At 38.1% G+C, this 15968-nt stretch overlaps 1 protein-coding gene across 1 annotated transcript in view; it reads left to right on the top strand.

Annotated features, from left to right (window-relative positions):
- abat (4-aminobutyrate aminotransferase) overlaps positions 1 to 15968 on the top strand; it is a 141451-nt gene that overhangs the window by 122393 nt on the left and 3090 nt on the right. The window contains exons 7-14 of the mRNA XM_052021901.1: positions 228 to 308; positions 1242 to 1334; positions 4504 to 4566; positions 6123 to 6186; positions 7568 to 7716; positions 8801 to 8938; positions 12505 to 12672; positions 14040 to 14186. Coding sequence (XP_051877861.1) covers positions 228 to 308; positions 1242 to 1334; positions 4504 to 4566; positions 6123 to 6186; positions 7568 to 7716; positions 8801 to 8938; positions 12505 to 12672; positions 14040 to 14186 — 903 coding nt within the window. The remainder of the gene's footprint in view (positions 1 to 227; positions 309 to 1241; positions 1335 to 4503; positions 4567 to 6122; positions 6187 to 7567; positions 7717 to 8800; positions 8939 to 12504; positions 12673 to 14039; positions 14187 to 15968) is intronic.

The following is a 15968-nucleotide window of genomic DNA, read 5'->3' as shown; positions in this document are numbered from 1 at the left end:
CCTAGACTAAAACAGTGATCGCAAGAGTACTTCATTGACTGTAAAGTATTTTAGTTTGTCTTGAGTTTGCGAAAGGTGCTATATAAATGCAAGTCCTTCCTTATTTAGTTTTTCCTCATTTTTCACATTGCAAAACTTTACTCATGCATTTATCTATGTGTACATTTGTATAAACTGTGTTACTTCTGAAAGGGGTAATGACTCCTTCATGTTGTGTTCTTTCACAGAGTACCTTCATAAACAGACCCGCCCTGGGATGTTTGCCTCCTGAGAATTACGTTCAAAAGCTGTCTGAGACACTGCTTTCAGTGAGTTCAACTGTGAGGTATCGGGGGTGAGGACTGGTGGTTGCAGGGACACAAGGGATCTGAGGACATTTTATTGCTTAGAGCTTCAGTTCAATAACACTTTGTGAATGCATAGTCATAGTTAGAAAGGGCTAAATAAATCAATAGGTTGTAAATTCATGTTGTTCAATGTACAAACAAGATCTCAGGATGCTATTCGTATGGTTATTATCTTATATCATGTCATAAACTCATCAATACAGAAAGGGGCCATTCAGCCTATTTAGTCCATGTTAGCTCCCAGGGAAGCAATCCAACTAGTACCATTCTCCTCCTCCTTATATCCGTGTACCCTTGCAATTTATTCCCTCTATCCCATGCCTGCCCACTCCGCTTTGATTCTTTATGCCATTAACCTACATTAAGGGGCAATTTACAGATTCTCTTTGCCAATTAACTTACCAACACAGCTCTAGTATGTGGGAGGAAACCTGAACATCCAATGGAAACCCACTCAGTCACAGAGAAAATGTGTAAATTTGCACAGACAGCAGCACTAACTGCCATGCCACCACACCACTCATATCTTTTACTATATTACACATTTACACCCAGAATTTACATGCAGCATTTTTACTTCCATTGCCAAAACTACATTGGTGATCCAAAGTAATTTAGAATCATTTCTGACCATGATTTCACTAGAAATTTGTTTTTTTTAGTTCATCAGGCTGCAAAAGTCAACTTTCATAAATGAGAAGCTACAAATATCTGACAAACTGGAGCAAAGCTTTCATGACCCAATGTGGTCAGTGTAACAGAATGGGAAACTTTGACTAAGGTTCTTATCTCCAAGTGGGTTCAAATACAGACTAGTTTAATTATCTGTTCATCATAATATAAATTCTATGATGATATAAACATCATTGAGATCTTGACTTTCTTCTTTATCAGATAGCTCCAAAAGGTTTGAAGCAAGTGCAAACTATGTCATGTGGCTCCTGTTCCAATGAGAATGCCTTCAAAGCAGCTTGCATCTGGTACAGAGTAAGTGCAAAATTCCCACTATCTTTGAACCTTGAAATTTTCTATTTAAATACAGATTGTAAATACATTAGTGTTTATGCATTACAGAGAAATTAGAAGGAACCTTTACACCAATTCTACTCTATAATAGTTTGAATATTATACATTGAATATTTAATGGTTATAAAATCTCATGCATGATGGGTCTTGCAAAATCTTGGATGGGTTATTGAATAATATTCCTGATGAAAATAGAATGTCATTTATCTAGGAGCCAAGGCCAGAAGGTTGTTGAATGATAGCTGTCACTCATGTAGGTCAGGAAAGCCAAACGTCTATAGCTAAGAGCATACTGAAGCTGAATGCCAAGGCTCCTGCACAATGCCAAGTCCTAGTGTGCTGTAATTAGTGACCTATCGGTCGGATATGCCCTGCCCATAAAACTACTGAGAAAACTTTTGACATAAGGCAAAGCCAGACTCCTCAGCATGCCTGATGCTGGAAACCATATTAAAGTGGATCTTTCGATACTTACACTTTAAATAAATGTTCTGCATTATGCCTCCCTCCAGTGCCTCCCTCTCTCCTGCTTCTTCCTTGCCCACCCCCTTCACTCCGGCAGTCCATGTTTCAAGTCTGCAACCAAGCTGTTTTCCTGTGCCAGCATTACAGAGCACACAGGTCACCGCAATATCACAGGTTGTAGACCTGCTGCCTTACAGCTCAGCAACCCAGGTTCAATCCTGACCTCTGGTGTTGTCTGTGTGGAGTTTGTATGTTCTCCCTGTGACTGTGTGGGTTTCTCCCAGGTGCTCCATTTTCCTCCCACTTCTCAAGGAAGTGAAGATTAGTAGCTAATTGGCTACTGTAAATACCCCCTACTGTGGAGGATAGTAATAGAATCTGGGGGGAGTTGGTGGGAATGTAAGGAAAATAAAATGTGATTAGTCTAAATGTAGTGTGTGATGGTCAGCACAGATTTGTTGGACTGAAGGGCCTGTTTCCATGCTGTGTGACATTATGAGCACATGAAAGAAAAACTACTTTAATTGTGTTAGCCTATTCTGCATCACCAAATACATTGCAGGTTCATTACAGACCTTTGCATCTGCAGAGCCTCATAAAAAGCATAGGCTGACCCACCATCTAACACCAACTTAATGCGTCCCTTCCCAGGCTCTGAAGGATTTCTAGACTATCATCCTTTTGTAAACTGGGAGCTTTATTCTGTCCCTGGCCAAGTTTTACCTGTCCCAGAAATAGTTGGTGGTGACCCTCTCCAAAAAGAAGTGAAATCTGCCCTTCCTCATCATTTTCATTAACTTAAAAATGTACCACAAGAATCTCAGTTACGTTCAAAAATGTTGTAAAAGGTTAGGTTTCCCTAATCAATCACAGAATCATATTGATCCACTTAATAATCTTCAGATTTGGAGGGAATGAAAGAAATTATTCCTTTCTTTGAACATAAAAAAGAGGTTGGACAAACTTCTCTGGAGCGATGGAGACTCAGGGGAGACCTGGTAGAAGTTTATAAAATTATGAGAGGGTTGAAATGTCTAATGCCAGAGGGCATGCATTTAAGGTGAGAGGGGGAAAGTTCAAAGGAGATGTGCGGGGCAAGTTTTCTTACCCACAGAGAGTGATGTCAGGGATGTCAGGGGTGACAGTGGAGGCAGATACGATAAAGGTGTTTAAGAGGCTCTTAGATAGGCACGTGAAAATGCAGAGAATGGAGGGATATGGACCATGTGCAGGCAGAAGGGATTAGGTGTCATTAGCTTAATTAATTCGGCATAACATCGTGGGCCAAATAGCCTGTTTCTGTGCTATGCTGTTCTATGTTCTAGGTTCTAATCTTAAATGCACTATTTACTTTATACTTATGTTCTATCCATTTATTTTAGGAAAGAAAAAATCAAAAGAATTAGATAGGTATTTCCTTTCTCTTACACACCTACAACTATTTGAAAATTACAATCCAAGTCAAATTGAGTTTATGGTCATGCGCACAAGTACGGTGAGGTGCAGGTACAATGAAAAACTTGCTTGCGGCGGCATCACAGGCACATAGGTACAGACAACTGTTATGGACTCGGTGAAAGTCCCTTTAAGATAGAGTGTGTGTGTGTGTGTGTGTGTGTGTGTGTGTGTGTGTGTGTGTGTGTGTGTGTGGTGCTTATGTCAATAGAAGATAAAGGACGTAATGACGTTGTTGAAGAGGTCAGTCGAAGAGAGAGAGAGAAAAGGGAGAGAGACACCAGCCTGCTAGTTTCTCTGTCGATGGATGAGAAACAATAACTGTGTCTGCCACTGAAATCCATGTATGGAAATTGGAAGTAATCCGGTGGAGTTCACTTTGTTGCTGACCTGTAGAAGGAAACAGGTATTTGTGTGTGGACAACCACGATTCGGATGCTTTTCGGGGTGAGGAAGTCACTACCGAGTCAACACTGAGGTGTTGTTTGGGGTCCATCGTGGAACATCTGGATTTCGTAATTACTCTCTCTATGTTTCTCTACATCTACGTCTTATCTTCAGACAACGGTGGTTGTTGAAGAAGCCTTTGCTCATGTTTCACCTTATGGCTTGCGGAACTGAACTTTAAGAACCATTCCTGGACTTGGAGTTTGGGACTTTGCCACACACACACGAAGAGTTTAGTTTTTGGGCTTAATGTTCAAGGTTTAACATTTTTGAATTTCTAACATACTAACATTTTTACTTTTATTTTTCGTATTATTATAAGTAGTGATTAATAAAATAGTTTTTAACACTGAATTATGACTCAGTGTGTTTCTTTTGTTGCTGGTTCGTAACACAACACACAAGAGTATAAATTATGCACAATTTTATTTGCTATCTGATGAATCTTCCTTTAAGAATGAAGAAAGGTTCATGGAGTGAACAATTAAAATTTTACATCACTGGTTTACACTGAGCTTTTAGCTGATTTATAGTCAGAAATGACGCTTGGTGCCACGAGAGACAGACCATTTATGTTTGTTCTCCAGCATTGCTGCTGCTGGGGAAAGCCCTCCCTTCAGAGGGCTCTTGGCATCCCTCTAGGTGGCGGCATCACAGCATCCAACTGCGTAGTCAGGTAAACACCTCACTGCAAGTGTTTTATCTTAGAAAGCTGCTCTTACTGGTGACAGATCTTTCACTACAGATTATTCTTTTTGTATAGAACAAAGAAAGAGGAGAAACTATACACACAAAGGAAGAACTGGAATCTTGTATGATCAACCAAGTAAGTTTCTATATCCTGAAGAATGCTTGAATTTGCAGCTCTTCCAAAAATTATAACTAGCTCCTGTAAAAATGTGTTTCAATTTTCTTTTATTTTGTTACACTCTATCAGTTAGAAACTTAAGTGAACAACTAATTTTTCCCATCTGTACAACTGTCTCAACTGAACCAGCATCCATACTGTTTACTCTGATAGGACCTCACTTGTACTTCTGTTCTGCTTTTTTTATCTGAACGTATATCCAAGCTATCACGAGAAATAGCATACACACAGGTTGCATCTATTTTATGTTGTTTCACTAATGTATATGTAGGAATTTTCTATAAATATAAATTTATGTTATAATAAATTTATGTTATAATGCTTCAAACTGTTACCCTGATGAATTGTTAATGTCCTGCTTGCTGGTCCGTAAAATCACCTATCTGTATTTACTCCACAAGTCAACTCTTACTATAATCCTGTGGGATCCCTGGCCAGTGCTGACTCCTGTTCCCCCAATAGTTCACATTTAAAAATCTGTATCTGTGATGGCTTCCTATCTCTGTAATCTTCTCCAGAAACATCACCATACTCCTGGCTCTTACCCTCAATTATCTATTCCTCTAACTCTGGTGGATGGGACATTATGAACTAATAAACCAAGAGGGACCAGGCATAATGGGGGTATTTTTAAATTTAAAAAAGTCTGGTTGGTGTGGATCAAATGTTGGAATTTAAACAAGCTGAATCTGATCCTCAACCCCACCATTCCATTGTTTGGAGAAGGGATGGGTAGTCAATTGTGATGCAGTGATTCTATTTTATTTTATGGCATTATCTTTTTGTCAAGTCTTCCACTATTATGACATTTTTGGCCAGAAGATTAACTAAAATAAATTCCTGTCATCTTTGCATCAACCAGTTTTAGTGCCTGTCCAGTTTACTTTCTTAATGTTTTAAGAATCAAGTAGATTCCACAACTCATCAGGTCAAAATAAAACCATTTTCTGCAATGGTGAAATTTATCCCCAGGTGTAATATTGCTCAGAATGCTCACTCCTTATCTACTGAAGGGTTTACTGAGAAGCAGCATTGAGTTGGCACCATGCTCGTGTACCTCAGTGTTAACATTTCTCTAATAAACAGGTCTGTGGTATTCAGATGAAGAATTCAGTATCATCGTCTCTTTATCGAGTCATTCAGAGTAGCTTGTGAACAGATCCTATTTCTGACAGAACCCTATTGTGAACTGTAAATGCTGCTGAGATTTAAGGGACCAAAAGAAGTTTAGGAAAAGTAATTCACAAACTGAATTATTAGGTTTTGCATAGGTAATGTGTTAAACTGAGAAGTAAAAGTATGGTCGACATAAAAGAAGTCTGGTTTACCCTCCTCCTCCTTTACAACTGTCTAGAAATATTTTATGATTTATATATAATTCTCAAAATTGATAAACTGGTGGATTCTCATAGTGCAGGTTTTATAATGAATAAGTATACATAAGAAAGAGACTATTTAGATTTCATGTGAAACAGTGTCACCTGGTGGCATCTCACTGCTGCTTCTTTCTTCAGGCTCCTGGTAGTCCCAACATAACCATTCTGTCCTTCATGGGTGGATTTCATGGAAGAACTTTTGGTAAGGAATAAACTTTACAGATTCTTTAAAATATATTATTATTAAAAGTAAGCTATGAACAACCAAATGTATTTGGTTTCAAAGCACTACAAGAATTATCTTAAATCACTGTCACATGTCACTGACACTGTTCCTGTCACATGAAATAAATGTAACATTTTGGCCTATGATGTTAATGTTGGTCACAAGACACATTAGAGAACCATAACTTAAAACTGGATGCCCAGTAAAAATAAGGAGTAACCAAAATTATTAGGAAATAAATCTAAAAATTACTAGAAAGATAACCAAGAAAGTAACCAATTATTTTGGCAAAGATGTTAAAGAAGTTTGAGGAGAGAATCTGCTTCTGGTTAATTATTTGTTCTCTTTTGGATCAAATTGATATGGGATTATACTGTGGCATTTGAAGAAATTACCATTTCCTTTCCATCCAAAATTAATTAATTATTCTGGGATCCCTGACACACAAGGTTATTTTAACTTTCTGTATTTCCACTAGATTTTGACAGCAATGCTATTTTTGTAAACAAGGTGGTTTCACTGTTTCTGAAAAGAGATGGATTTCTTCCACATGCTGGATAAAGCATTGCCACTGAATCTGTCTTACAGCAAAATCATCACAGACAGCAACTATATATTGGCTGTCTCCTACAATCCTGACAATCATTTCCTCTCAATGTGGCAGTGCGACTTCCCAATTAACGGCATAAAGTAATTATGGTCTGAAAAATATCTTCCTGCAAAATACAAGCATTGTTGAGGGAGAAAAGGTGTGAGGTGTAGAGAGATTTGGAAGAACTAGTATTTTGACATTGGAAGATAGACCAACGTAATGTGTGAGGGAAGGAGGTGCTGAGTTAAACTGGGGACTGGACTATTGTTTTGCAGTGATGGAAAGAGCAAGAATAGGCTTGGAGAATATTGTCAGGGGTATTGTGGGGTTGGGGTCAGGCTTAGCTGCAAAAGGGGATAATGCATGGAATTGGGGGATAGGGCATTTTGGAGTCACGAGACTTGACATCAAAATCCAGGTCAAAGACTTTTTTTGTAACTTGTGTCTTTAAGATAAGTGATTGGTGTCCAACAAATTGTAGCAAACTAGATTCGAGAATGTTACAATTTTGTGTAACCTTACCCCAATCCAATGATTATAATCATATCTTACCATAATGGGATACTTATTCTAAAAATCTAATAATTTTGTCACATTGAACATGTGTACAACTAAATATCTTTATTGTGGGTTTCACAACAGTTTGTAATATTTGTGCAATATTTAAAGTTGCTTTACCACTTAATCCTGATGTTAAGTTTTCATGGAATTACTTAAAATGTGCAAACAAAATATTGATATGCTTTGCCTTTCATATGCCTGCAGGTTGCCTGGCAGCAACCCATTCTAAGGCTGTCCATAAATTAGATATTCCAGCCTTTGATTGGCCCACAGCTCCATTTCCAAAACTGAAGTATCCTTTGGAAGAGTTTGTGAGAGAGAATTCCGAAGAAGAAGCAAGATGCTTGGAGGAAGTAATTATTACCCCCTTTTTTATTTAAGATAAATGTTTAAGTTTATGCAGTACAAATTTTTAAATATTAATATATTTCAACCAGTTTATCATGACATTCATTAAATTTCACACTGGTCTGACAATATACCTTCAAAAGAGCTTGGAGAATATCCTTCATATATACATTACGTTTACTACTCACTGATCTACTCACATGCCTTTAAGTTGTATTTTGTTTTCATTTCTCACATCATACTACACTAGATGTTCATTATAAAACTTCATTTTAAACCAGATCCTCTATGTGATTGAAGGTCAGTTCTTCAGAATTCAATCTTATTAGTCTTTAATCTACAGTTCCTGTATACTTAAAGACATTTTCAAGTTGTAAGCAGAATAAAAACCCATTAAATCTCAATGACTGTTGCTCTGAGTTACCCATTAAGTAAAGGTTGGGGGATCTTGTGAATAGTCTTGCAAGTCAATATCAAAACACGCCAGTGTGCAAAATAAAGATCACTGGTGTAAAGTTTCAAATAGTGCAGTTGTGAAGTTGCCAGTTTTATGGGAAGGTCTTGGTCCCAGTAACTTGAATCCTTGAACCAGCAAGAATGATCATGGAACTCAAATGCAAGTGGCTTTGGGTGTCATTTACTCACATTTAATTTTCCCTGATCCTTTGCACTGGTTCAGCTGCTTCCAGCCAGTTTGCACCAAAATCATGAAAAATAAATAAGCAGAAATTACTGCAAGTTTTGGTGTGTAAGAGTGAACTCCACTCTCACTGACCTACCCTGGATGAGTTAAATTCTGCATGAAAATGATTGAAAAGTACTGGTTTATAAGTAAATAACAAGGCTGATATGAACTGAGGCTTCGAGTTATAGTCTGAATCTTTAGGATATGCCTTGAATAATGCAACAGTAATTGCTGTAACATGATTGACTGCATAGGACTTCTGCAATATTGATACAAACTACATTGATTGTATGGATCTCTTGAATTGCAGTTATATTGTTAACTAGGTTACTAAACTCGTCTTTTATTCCCGAATCAATAATATAAAAGTTTGCAATTGCATTCCTGTCCTCTTACCCACTCAGGTAGAAGATTTGATAGTAAAATTCAGAAAGAAGGGAAGGAATGTGGCTGCAATTATAATTGAGCCAATCCAGTCAGAGGGAGGAGACAACCATGCATCAGATGACTTCTTCCGGAAGCTACGTAACATTGCCAAGAAGGTAATTTCCTTTAATGAACTCTTACTTAATAGAAACAGAGCCTATTTGAGAGTATGGGCAGTTCATAACCAGCATGGAAAAATTACTTGAACACCAGCTGGAATAAAGAAGGCAGACCCTGATTTATAGGCATGCACCTTGACCTGCCGCAGTCACATCCCATTCCTTTATACGTGGACAGATTGAATTATCCAAGACCAATACCTTGTTGCTCCATGGACTTGTCCAGGGATAGAGCTCAATGTTTACAAGAATTACCTTGGGTGGCACAATGGCACAGCTAGCAGAGATGCAGCCTCACAGCTTCAACGTCCTGGGTTCAATCCTGACCTCAGGTGCTGTTGGCATGGAGCTTGCACATTCTCCCTGTAACCACATGGGTTTCCTCTGGGTATTCTGGTTTGTTCCCACACCCAAAAGATGTGCAGATTAATTGGCCACTGTAAATTGCCCCCTATGTGTAGGTGACTGGTAGAATCCAGTGGAGCTGATGGTAATGTGGGGTCTTGTGTGGTATTAGTGTAAAATGGGTGCTTGATGGTTAGTGTCAACTTGGTGGCCAGCTGGCCTCTGTCGGTGCTGTATGACTCTGAAAACGAACGTGCATTAAGCACCACTGTGCAGAGTTGGCAAAATATGCAGATTTTCCGACGGGTGTGCCACCAGTCTTGCCTTCCTTCTGACACTGGTATGTGGGGAGGATGGGTACAATAAGTGTCTGCCTCCATCTGGATTGTATTTTGTTTAGACTTTAAATAAAGCAGAACTATCTCCCACCCCAAATACTGGCCCTGCTTCCCAAGCCCAGGACACTTGGGCCCAACTCTACAACTGATGTAATTGTTTTTGGTTTTGTGGATTCATGACTTTTACTGAAAAATCAGATCATTTCAGTATGTCATCTGGTAATTTGTTTCACCATTTAAGTGTCTAAGATTATGAGAGGCAGAGATAGTGTAGATAGTCGGAGTCTTTTTCCAAGGATGGAAATGTCAAATCTAGAGGACATAGGCTTAAGGTTAGAGGGGGAAAGTTTAAAGGCGAGGCAAGGCTTTTCACAGAGATTGGTAGGTGCATGGAAAACGATGCCAAGGGAGGTAGTGGAAGCAATATGATAGTGATATTTAAGAGGCAGTTAGACAGGAACATAAACAGGCAAGGGTTGGAGGGATATAGACCATGTACAGGTGGATAAGATTAGTTTAATTTGGCATCATGGTCAGCACAGACATTGTGGACTGAAGGGCTTGTTCCTGTGCCGTACTGTTCTATGTTCTATTTTACTTGTTTAGATTATTAGTATAGATTTTTTTTCCAAAAGATAAATTCTCAATTTTGAAACCAGCAACAGCTGTAATTCTGTATATTATGTGTAATAACTTCCTGCAGTGTTATTATAACGAAGTTCAATATTCTGTTCTACCTTTAGAGACATTCTCAATTCATATCTTTATTGCCTTGGATTGTTTCTAAACTGTTAAATGTTTAAATAACTATTGTACTCAAGTGTAGTTTGTCATTTTCTTGAGTAGTTAAGCATTTAATTAGATAATTCTAAAAGTGGTAAGTAATTTGTTTTCTTGGTGAAATTACAGAAGAATTCTAAAACCAATCCTTTAATTGCATAAGTTGACCTTCAGCTAAAGAAAACATTAATACTTCAACTTTTGGGAGTTAATTTGAAAATTTCACTGTTATTTTCTTGGTAGAATACTAACCAATACTAACTTTCACTAAACAACAAACAACATTAGTGAGCCAATCAGTTAAAAGATTAAAAGGATTGACAAAGAATTTTCCAATTTTAAAATTCTCTTAAAGATAAAAAAATTAGCAAGGAATGCCAAATAGTGCTGTAATCTGCGTGCTGCCTTTTTTTCCCCTTATGGAGCGCTATTGGAGCCTAATACATCTTAATCTCTGAAAGTTTCCATAATTCACTGCATATTTGACCTTCTTTAGGAGATGGCTGATATTAAATGTTCTTCTGTAAACCAAGGCCAAGGTGCAATGCTGGGGCTTAATATAACACCAGCCCGTAGACTGTCCGACTTGAGAGCACTTACAGCTATTAGTGAGTGAAAGAATGGGAAGATTCTGTCATTATTGTGAAGGCAACTGTAAAACTGCAAGACTTTTTCCTTTCTAACATTTAAGTATGTGCCTATACAATCCAATATCTGATAATAACATTATTGTAACAATGGGACAACTTTGTAATTTGACGTAAACTGGATGTCATGGGCTTTGAAATTGGACATAGACAAGACCAAAAAACAGGAGAATTGGCTGATTTTTACATGATATGCTTAATATTGTTATGCTGAAGCCTAATAGAACTGAAGAACAGCTAATGATGTCATACCTCTTCTGTATTCCCATCATGGCTAAATTTAACCTTTAATGAATTTCAAACATGCCATCATGTTTTTCTTGAATCTTTCGGTAGGGATACTGAGAAGTAATTAAATGACAGTTAATGCAAATTAATATGTTGTGTTACAGGACACATAGTGAATACACAGAATAATTGGGCTTGTGTAAATTTACCCCATCACACTAGGCAGGATAGTCTTGTTTGGCCATCACAGACAAAATAAAACTTTGCTCTTTGTTCTGCTCCAAAATAAGGACAGGAGGCTATTAACACATAAACATGCCTTCACTGTTTTAGGGGAAAAACTGTAGCTTTGTAAATTCAATTGTGTTTAAAAATACTTAAAATAATTCATTTACATATCCTCTCTGTAAATCAGCAAACAAATCAAAAATGAACAGTCATTGAAAGTTGATCTCAAACATTTACACTTGTGGGCAGTTTATGCTTTATGCCAGCTTTCAGTGTTGCTGACACAGTAGTAGATTGTGCTTTATGCCAGCTTTCATTGTTGCTGACACAGGAACTGGTTATCATTCACCATGACATAATAGCTATTTTGTTGTGATGTCTGTGTTGTTCTGGGAAATATGGGGCCCACTTGTGCCAAGTACTTCCTCCACTGTTTTGGTTTATTGCCAGTAATGATCACAAGGAAATAATTTACTGTTAGTGGATGGTAATATTTGAAGAGGGGACTAATATACCACAACCTCGCCAAAATAAATTGTGGTTTTTAGTTCCTTATTGCAGAACTATAAATCACACATATAAAGTAAACTTTCCAATTCCTTATTCAAGTGGCTTGTTGTTTCCTTGGCAAACAAGGAACTTCCACTTAAAGAAAGAGGAATTTTCCTTTAAAACTCACAGAAATTACATATTGTCTATTCTTGATATTTGCAGTGCACCAGGAAAATTGGAAAATATGAAATCCTATCTGCATGCACAAAGGTTCCTTTCCTGCCCCCCTTAGCTATAATGGTTAGATGATAGGAATTGTTACTTACACTGATGATGCATTTATTTCACTTTCCCATATCCCATTTTGTTTTCCTGTTGCTTAATCCCTGCAACATGCAGATCAGCTTAACTTCACCCGTTCTCACATTGTGTTTATCATTGCCTCAAATGTATGAAATTCTTGCTTTTTGTCCCTGTCCTACCTTTCCTTGTCCACCTAACTCAGCATGGGTGTGCATTCTTGTGTGATGAAGTACAGACGGGGGGAGGTGGCACCGGCAAGTTTTGGGCCCACGAGCACTGGGGTTTGGATGATCCAGCAGACATCGTCACCTTCAGTAAGAAATTGTTGTCTGGAGGCTACTTCTACAAGGATGAACTGAGGCCCGATATGGTGAGTCTGTGCTAAAGCACGCCTTCTTTAGATTTATATCCATACACTAAATTGGTGAAAATGTTACAGCTATTGTACAGTATTCCCCCAACACCGAAACAAAGATCGCAAAATCTTTTACGTGGAAAATTTGTTTGTGTTTGCACCATAACAGTGTTAGAAAAGCCTTTACCCCTTTATTTATCTACACTTACAAAATCACTGACAAGATATCCAGTGGTGATGAGATTTAACTTCAATCTAGAATAAGCAATAAAATACTCTTAGTTTCTACATAGCTCTAAAAGACCATAGAGGTTCACTTGCTGTTTAAAATCAATACTTCCTAAATATGGTAGTGCTCAACTTACTGCCACAACAAAGCCAGTTGAAAAAAAATAACAGCAAAATAATTCAGATGCAAATAGCAGTGTGCTTCCCATGAAAGTTAGAGTGGAATACTGTTATGATTATGTTTTGATTGAAATGCACCACTCGAGAAATTCATCCGGGCTCTTCTTGTCCTGAATCCCATGTACACAGAAGGCATGATTTTCACCTCAGAGGCACACCTAATGAAGTGCTGAGTAAATCTGTCCATATAGCTTTGAGACATGCCTTTCATTTGGCACTCTTAGAACAGCCAGGTGCTTATAGCACTGCCATCCCTGCAGTAGCAAGATTAAAGGGGGCCTCCCTACACAGGACTCAACCCCACTCTGGGAATCTGACCTGAGAATGTCCTGTGTAATTCATTTATTTGACTGCTCTTCTCGAGGCTCCAAACCTCCCCACCCCACCATCTCCCCACAGCTCACTAACCTTGGGCATTCCAGTTCCATCCCAAGGTCTAGATCTCCCTTCTCCTCAACACCATCATTCCATTCACAGGCCCCAATCCGTTGGGACAATCCAACATCCCCCCCCCTCCCCACCCCAATCCCAGGCCTTGGACTTAATTGCACGGAGCATGTAGAGCATGGATGAAAGGCTTTATCTAGGTATAAAGCCCGAGGTACTACAGAATCTTCCAGCAGTGGGCCCACAATCAATCTGGTCATTGACCCACTACTGGTTACCACCCTCTGCAGCAGCCAATGATCTTCTAGGCCATGAATTTTAAATGACTAACCATTTACTGTGTGTACCCATTAGATTAGCAAAGTATGCATCTATAATGAAAATGATATCATTCTTGGCCCCTTTTAATTGAAAAGTGATCCAGTACTTTTAATGAAGTGATTTGTTCATATTTTTTCTGTTTAAATTCAAAATATAATGGAAATGTTGCATCAGTATTTCTGATCTTAAAGTAAAAACCATAATAACTACATAAAGTAATGTTTTCTGTTTACATGTGTAATTGGATGCATTGTGTCTTGTTACAGCCCTACAGGATTTTCAATACTTGGCTAGGAGACCCTTCAAAAAATCTTATGTTTTCTGAAGTACTTAATGTCATTCGAACAGAAAAGCTGTTGGACAATGTCATTGAAAGTGGCAAGATCCTATTAAAGGGTCTTAGGGACTTACAGGTAATAACCATAGTTTGTGTGAAATGTAGGGTAAGGAACTGTAAAATAATTATTATGTTTAGATGCATTGTGTATTATTTGCTTGCTCTTTTTAGAGAACTTTTTAAATAAGTGTATTACAATTCATCAATTAAAAATGTAATTGCTAACAATGGGGTGAGATGATTTATGGGAACACCAACGTACTGTGCTGCAGAGTGGTGCAAGACGTGGTTAGGAACTCAGAACTGATGAAATATAGTCATTTTATATTCACAAATGCTGTGTTTCCTGGGCTGCTAAAGCCAGTTACAATCCAGATGTAAAACCCCCAGGAATCACTAAGACCAATTGCCATGAATGCCTGCTTTAATATTCCAGTGTTAGCAAATTATGTTGCATTTGACATTCAGCCAGCTGCATAGATTGTTTACTTCAGAATCACAGCAGAGCTAGGGCACCATATATCACTACAATATTTTGGTAAGAGGCATTGAGCAGATACCCGGTGAGGCCCTACTGCTAGAGAGGACAATTTCAGGATATCTTTGGTACCAAATCAAAGTGAGATCTTCAGAAACCTAAAGATAGTTTATACGCAAGCCCTCTTGTGTTTTGAAAACCAAATCGGGGTCATTTTAATACTAGAGATGATAGTGAGAAGACACAGATGATCACCTGTCCTTTTCTGATGATTTGTTAAGCTTGTTAATCATGTAACCAACAATTCTGATTCTCTCTGAGCAACAACTCACTGAAACAATTAAAGGTGCAGGTATAATGTAATGCATTTGGGAGGGACTTGGCTTCAACACTATTCCATGAAGTTAAAGAAGGTCAAATAAATCTACTAATAATCAACCATTCCCCCATCATCAATCTCTTGTTGGTCACTTTTAACAGGGGGTGAACTGGATTAACATTTCAATAATGCCTACAAATCAGGACAGAGGTTCACTGTGAAGTTGGCTTATTTCCTATCCCCTCAAAAGCTCTCCATCATTTATAAAGCTCAAGGGTGTGATGGAAGTCATTTACATGGATGTGGATTCAACAATACCAAAGAAGCATGAAATATCCAAGGCAGAGCAGTACATCTGATTTGGCATTTATTTAGACTCAATAGCCACCCATCTGTGACTCTGATATTAAGATTGCACATGTACAATTTACAGGATGTGATGTGGAAACTCACCAAACTTGCTTTGACAACAAAGCCCTCTCCTGTCTCTTCGAGCACCAAGGACAAGAGCAACAACGTTGCAGAAACATTACCAGCTTCAAGTAATAGATTCTAATCTGGGCATAAGTTCCTTTTCCTCATATTGGAACAACTGTAATTCCATACTGAACACCCTTTAAGGTGACAGTCAAGGCTCAGTGGCTGCAGTCTTAGGCAGGTCACTTGTTCAAGTCGTACTCCAGTTTTGACCTAGGCTGATACTCAAGTTATTGCTCTTTTATTTCACTAATGGAGGCCTGCTTGTCTGATGAGACAGAACTAAAGTCCTTTATGCCCACTTAAATAAATGATTCTGAAGAAGAGTAGGGGTGTTTATTTCCTGAACAATATTTATCCATTAGCCAGCATCAATAAAAGAAAGATTTCCATTTATATAGCAACTTTAACACCCAAAAGTGTGCCAAATCACTTTCCGGCCAATGAAGTACTTTGGCAGAGTAGTCACTATTTTAATGTAAGAAATGAAGCAACCATTTTAAACATACCAAGTTCCCACAGTGTTGTAAAACTGATCAGATAATCTATTTTTGTGATATTGGTCAAGAGATAAACGTGGGACA

This window comes from Pristis pectinata, chromosome 8 (genome assembly GCF_009764475.1).
Source record: "Pristis pectinata isolate sPriPec2 chromosome 8, sPriPec2.1.pri, whole genome shotgun sequence".
Lineage (NCBI taxonomy): Eukaryota > Metazoa > Chordata > Chondrichthyes > Rhinopristiformes > Pristidae > Pristis > Pristis pectinata.
Note: the sequence above shows the minus strand (reverse complement) of the source record. Positions and strands in the feature narration are given on the sequence as shown.